Source organism: Protomyctophum parallelum (assembly GCF_964188405.1).
Source record: "Protomyctophum parallelum genome assembly, chromosome: 1".
Taxonomy (NCBI): domain Eukaryota; kingdom Metazoa; phylum Chordata; class Actinopteri; order Myctophiformes; family Myctophidae; genus Protomyctophum; species Protomyctophum parallelum.
The window spans coordinates 83,292,522-83,298,250 of NC_139697.1; the positions used below are offsets into that span (position 1 = coordinate 83,292,522).

A 5,729-nucleotide genomic window follows, 5' to 3' on the forward strand; every position below is an offset into this window, starting at 1 on the left:
TAAAGAAGCAGGGAGACATGCATGTGAAAAACTGTAGTATGCCTTAACAACATTCACTTCACATTAAATGCAATCCTAATTCATAATCATATTACTATTATCATCATGGGTACTACCTGTCAGTGGGGAGTGTTGGCTGATTAATGAATATCAACATCCTAATACATCCTGATACTGGGGGGTCAAATTATGCCCCCCCCAGTCAAAAAACACTTTTTGACTGTTTGAAATAGACTTGCATCACTCACTTCACATGGGTGTGATTTTTACATTATAATATCTGTGATCACTGTGTCGCTTCCTACGGCAGCACGCACTGTACCTCTGCTTTGTCACAAGATGGGGCACTTTCCTTACATAACTAGCTCCATAGACCCGCTAGCATGACTGGGCCATAGAGTTAAGACATACCCGTAGTTACGACATTGAGGCGGCTGCAGCCTGGAGAAGCTGGGCCGTTGCCTGCTATGGTTGCCTGAGTCCGAGAGCCGCCATTGGACTATATAGAGATATATTATAGGCCTACCGTACATATAACTTAAGAAAGGATATGTCTATGATTGGACTGGCCCCATGAAGTGAATGGAGTTGTCGTAACTCTTCTATTAGATGGCTCGGCTCTGGACCTACAGTTTCCGGTTGAAGGGTCATAGTTTGGAGAGGTCGTTCCGTGTCCTTCCTTCCACACGTGTGTTGACGGCGAGCAAGACGCCGGTTACCCGACTCACTGTTCTCGTTAACTTCATATACATACTTTCTATAATTAACTGGACTTGTTGTTATTGTTAGAATGCTAAAGTCTCTTGTTCGCGCGGTGGGAACGGCTGTTCGAGTCTCTGCAGCTACGACGTCAACGTCCCGGTCTCTTCCACTCGCAAGCAGCCCGGCGCTATGCGCTCCCAGCTCGGCCACAACTCGGCCATTCACCCGGTCCCTGTGGATGATGAGCAGTGGTAACGGAGCTTCTTCGGGCTTCAGACCCAAACTGTTCAGCTCTAAGATACCGAGACCGTCGGTGTCGTGTGGATGCGGGAGTCTACACACAGAAGGTAAACGTTTCTTGTCACCTTGCACAACGAGCAACGACGTGTTTAGTTTGCTAGTAGTAGCCAGTTGTGTGTGTGTGTGTGTGTGTGTGTGTGTGTGAGAGTGTGAGTGAGTGTGTGAGAACATTATTAAATTTGGATGGTGCAATGAACATGTAAGCCAAATGCCGGAATATGCATGTGTAGGGCTTAGCCCTGAAATATGACTGTCAAGTACGAGCGTCATGTGAACCATGGCTAGTGTAGGCTAACTTGTAGTCTTAACTGTAGTTGTTGCATAACTGTCTGAATGTCAAAGTGGAGAATAGAAATGTGTGAAGTAGTGAGTTAACACATACAACAAATGTGTAAGATATAGACTTGATTTTGACAGTCTTGTGATCTGTTTGTCTTGTAAAAAATACAGGAGACAAAGCATTCACTGATTTCTTGTCTGATGAAATCAAAGAGGAGAAGAAGATCCAGAAAAACAAAACGCTTCCAAAGATGTCTGGAGGATGGGAGCTGAAGATGAATGGCACAGAAGCCAAACTCACTAGGTTCATTTCTGGAGACGAGTAAGTTTATAACTCGTTTATCACCCCCCCCCCCCCCCCCAGCCTACGAATTAAACTGCTCATTCAGCAAATAATGTGTTACGGTTCAACACTGTTGTTCATTTTGCAGAGTCACTATCACCTTCAACGTCAATAACAGTGTTCCTCCTAACTTTGAGGAGGAGGCTGATCAAGGACAGCAGAAGTCTGCAGAGAACGAGGTGAGTAGGTTAGAACAGAGGTTCTCAACCGGTCCCTGTCCCACTGGTACGCGAGAAAGGAATCCCAAGTTTTCCCGACCGTCACCAGGATTTTCCAAACGGCGGTAAAAAGTTGACTGTCCAGTTGAATGAAAATACAAAGGATTCGTCAGGGACGCACGTGTCATTGACTTGTTTATACTTTATAAACTTCTTAGAGTCTGTGTTACTTCCGTGTTGCGTAGCATAACAGTGATGTCACCTTCGAATCCTTTTTATCTTTACCATTAGCATGATTGTGTTCAGAGCAGCAGCGGAACAATAACAAGCTGCAGCCTATTTTGTCACACTCGCACTAATGAAACAAAACACTACATGGTACGGGATTAAGTCTATCGTTTTCTATGGGCTTTTAAGTAAACAAGGGGGGGAAATGGCGTTCGACTAAAACACTTTTATTGAAAACTACGGACAAATACATTGCACAAGCACTCCGGCAGCCTCTCTAACATTTGGGGCAAAAATATAAGGCAACCGTATATTTAGCAGTATATTCTGTCCAACATCGTCGGGGGTAAAGGGTTTTAAGACTAGCAGATTGAAAATGTCAACATCAATGAAATGCATCTACAAGAGAATCTAAATCTTAGGCTACTCTGAAGGTAGGTCCACCCATAGATAAAATAAAAAATAGATGCCTCATTGGCCGCTCCAGTTCGTTGGAGCGATATGAGTCGATGGGAGGGCGGGAGAATTTACACTGGGAGAGGAAGTACGCTGGAAGAGTGGAACTTCTGTGGAATGCACGCTACGTCACGCTGCCACTCAAGTGATTACTGGCCAATCACAGCGCATCTTTTCCGGGACTTACAGACCCAAACATGCGCTCTGTGACGCACGCTCATGCTTCCCTTGAGCACATGTACGCTCCAGAGCCGAAAGGGGCGTCTACCTATATATGTCTATGGGTCCACCCACCGCAAGGCTACAGATCCTAGAGCCTGTGGGGACCATAACGGTGACAACAGAGCAGATCCTATAGCCTACTGCTTAGTAGTACTAAGCAGCAGACTTTCTGAGTTACTGTGCATGCGTTGCCACAGGCTATGGGCTCTGTTGACACATTTACGCTAGAAGACTACAGAAGTCCAGCTTAAATTTGGGGAAAGTGAAAAATGGTGTGGGAGAAAAATGCAGATTAGACGGAATGGCGGACAGACAGAGGTTGTTCATTTATATACTTGGATAATATGTTAAGCATAATGCTTTCTCATGACTTTCTCATCAGATTTAGCCAGCCACAACAGAAGTGAAAATTCCTTTTTTCTTTTCTTTTTTTCTTCCACTTTCAGCCAGAACTTGTGTCATCACCAAACTTTGTTGTTGAAGTAACAAAACAGCAACAGAAACATTCCCTAGTGTTTGACTGCCATTACCCTGAAGATGAGGTAAGCTTTCTCCATATGAATTCTGTTGAATGAACAACTTATGATTTATCATTGTCAAAAACATGTTACTGTTAAGGTCTCCACACACCGGGCACAAATCGGATGCGAATTCGGATTTTTAGCTACGTTTCTCCATCGGTTTTCCGAAACCCCCCCCCCCCCCCCCCCCCCCATGGAAGGTACATTTCCTAATGTGTTTTTCTAGGTCGGGCATGGTGGTGATGGTGAAGAAGAGAGTGACATCTTTGCCATTCGTGAGGTCAGTTTCCAGCCTGAGGGAGATGCTGACTGGAAGGAGACCAGCTATACACTCAACACAGACTCTCTGGACTGGGTAAGTACCGGTACTTGCATTCAGTGAACCACACTGCTGATATAGAGAATATTCAATTATGAATTGCAGAAATTCCCAATGACAGTATTACTAAATCTGGTTTGCCTTGATGTTCCTTGAAGACTTTCCTATAGTGCAGTGCACAGCCACGCACACAGATGTAACTGAGGGAGCAATGGCCTCCTGTTGCCATTAGCTAAATTAAATTGAGTCAACCGACCTAGGTTACTGGCTGCTTGTAGGATAGCCTATTGTAAACATATTTAAGAAAGATTATCATGTCAATGTGTTCTGGTGTCAATCTAGTGCATGGTCTGTTACTGAGATCTCATTGTCATACAAATGAATTCCTCTCAACACATTTCTGTGTTGCTTGCTACTGCTACCTACTCACTCACCTGCCAGCGAGGAGCCCCCACCAGGAAATAAACATTTCCTGCTAATAGACGCCGCCCCAGTCGTATGAATATGTGCAGCAACAAAACTCACCCTCCCTGCCGCGAGTGACTAATTCCCGTGCCAGTTGCCGTGGGCTCTCTCATGCCCACCCGCCTCCCCGCTCCTCTGGCTGCGACAGACTGTATCAAATATACAGTGATACAGTCAGTATACAAATATATACTGACTATTGTAAACGATACAGAGACATCTCCCCAACAATTTCGCAGACACGGTTTGTTTGTTTATTTTTGGACCACGATTCTTATGAGACGATTTAAGATGACCCCATGTTATTCTCCATAGAGAGAAACGTCAGGGGAGTGATTGCATCAGGACTTTGGCTTCATACTAATAGTATAACGCTTTACAAACACATAAACCAGAACCAGCACTAGACCTATATCTATATTATTATTATTTAGCGCTGCCGCTTGTTGTGTTGTGCCGCTTCAGCATTGCCTGGCTCAACTGCCTGTCATGCTGCAGATTCATTTTCTTCTCTCTCTGCTCGCAGCTCATGCTGTCATCCTGTCGAACGGGTTTGTAGCTGTGTTTGCTGATCAGTGTATGGGGGGTGTTTTTCAGGCCCTGTACGACCACCTAATGGACTTCTTAGCTGACCGAGGGGTTGACAACACGTTTGCTGATGAACTGATTGAGCTCAGCACTGCTATTGAACATCAGGAGTATATCGGCTTCCTGGAACAACTCGGTACCTTCGTCAAATGCAACTAATGTATACACACCATGGCTGTTCAGGATATTTAAAAAATGTCAGAGCACTTTCTGAATAGCATATGTTTGCGTCTCGTAAGAACATTGGCTTACAATATGTTTGTATTAGTTTATGTGTTTTGCTGTGACTTATATTTTTTGATGGCTGTGTGTCTGAATGTGATTACGGTATGTGAAGAGACCCGTACAATTTGAGAGAGATGCCATGTTATGCCAGCTCAGTATATACTGTATTTGTGAACTTCAACAACCCAAACAATAATTGTTCTTTTTCCAATAAAGTTATTTCATATTCATCAATGTTGATGTTGATGTTATCTCATTTTTAAAAACAAATATTGTACTTTTGAATTCATTACATTTCTAGGAAGGGGGGAAAAAGCAGATATAGCCAATCTACAAGCTCAGTCTTGTGAGCTTGTACATTGACTATTCTCACTTGATGTTTTGAGCTTTTTTTTTGTTATGCAGCTATGCATTGATCAAATTTGAGTACTTCCAACAAGCAATTTATTAACCAAAAAAAGCATGGTCATTGGTCCTACATAATAATTATTAATTCATGTAGCCTACAAATTTGACAGCAACTTTCACTTATAGTTGAGTAATATTTGAGCCTACTACCACGGGGCCATTTGGCCTGTTTAGTACATAGGGATAGTAGTAGCCTTATTACTATTAGCCTAGCTATCTCCTTGCACAATAGTCTATTGTCAATCTCTACACTACACAACCTTGAACTGGGGTTGAACTGATGTAGGGCTGTAGTCTGTAGTAGAAGTGTAGATAAGGTGTAACCTAGGCTACTGTAAGTCCCTTCTCAGTTACCGCCCGCTCACAGATGAAAGCCATATAGAAGACGTGCTGCAGCAGGGAACCAGTCTGGGTCTTGAATTCGCTCTGGATAATCGTGACATTTGATACGAAATTAAATTCCACCCTGGGATTTTTAAACTGGGAGAAAGTTCACCGACCAATAGCCTACTGAA

At 43.5% G+C, this 5,729-nt stretch overlaps 1 protein-coding gene across 1 annotated transcript; it reads left to right on the plus strand.

The window, feature by feature from the left end:
* Positions 1-600: 600 nt before the first annotated feature.
* c1qbp (complement component 1, q subcomponent binding protein) lies at positions 601-5,040 on the plus strand. Its single transcript, XM_083767291.1, has 6 exons — positions 601-1,049; positions 1,453-1,603; positions 1,713-1,803; positions 3,135-3,230; positions 3,436-3,564; positions 4,591-5,040. Exons 1-6 carry the CDS (start codon positions 791-793, stop codon positions 4,738-4,740), a joined length of 876 nt encoding a protein of 291 aa, XP_083623417.1. The 5' UTR covers positions 601-790; the 3' UTR covers positions 4,741-5,040.
* The last annotated feature ends 689 nt before the right edge of the window (positions 5,041-5,729 follow it).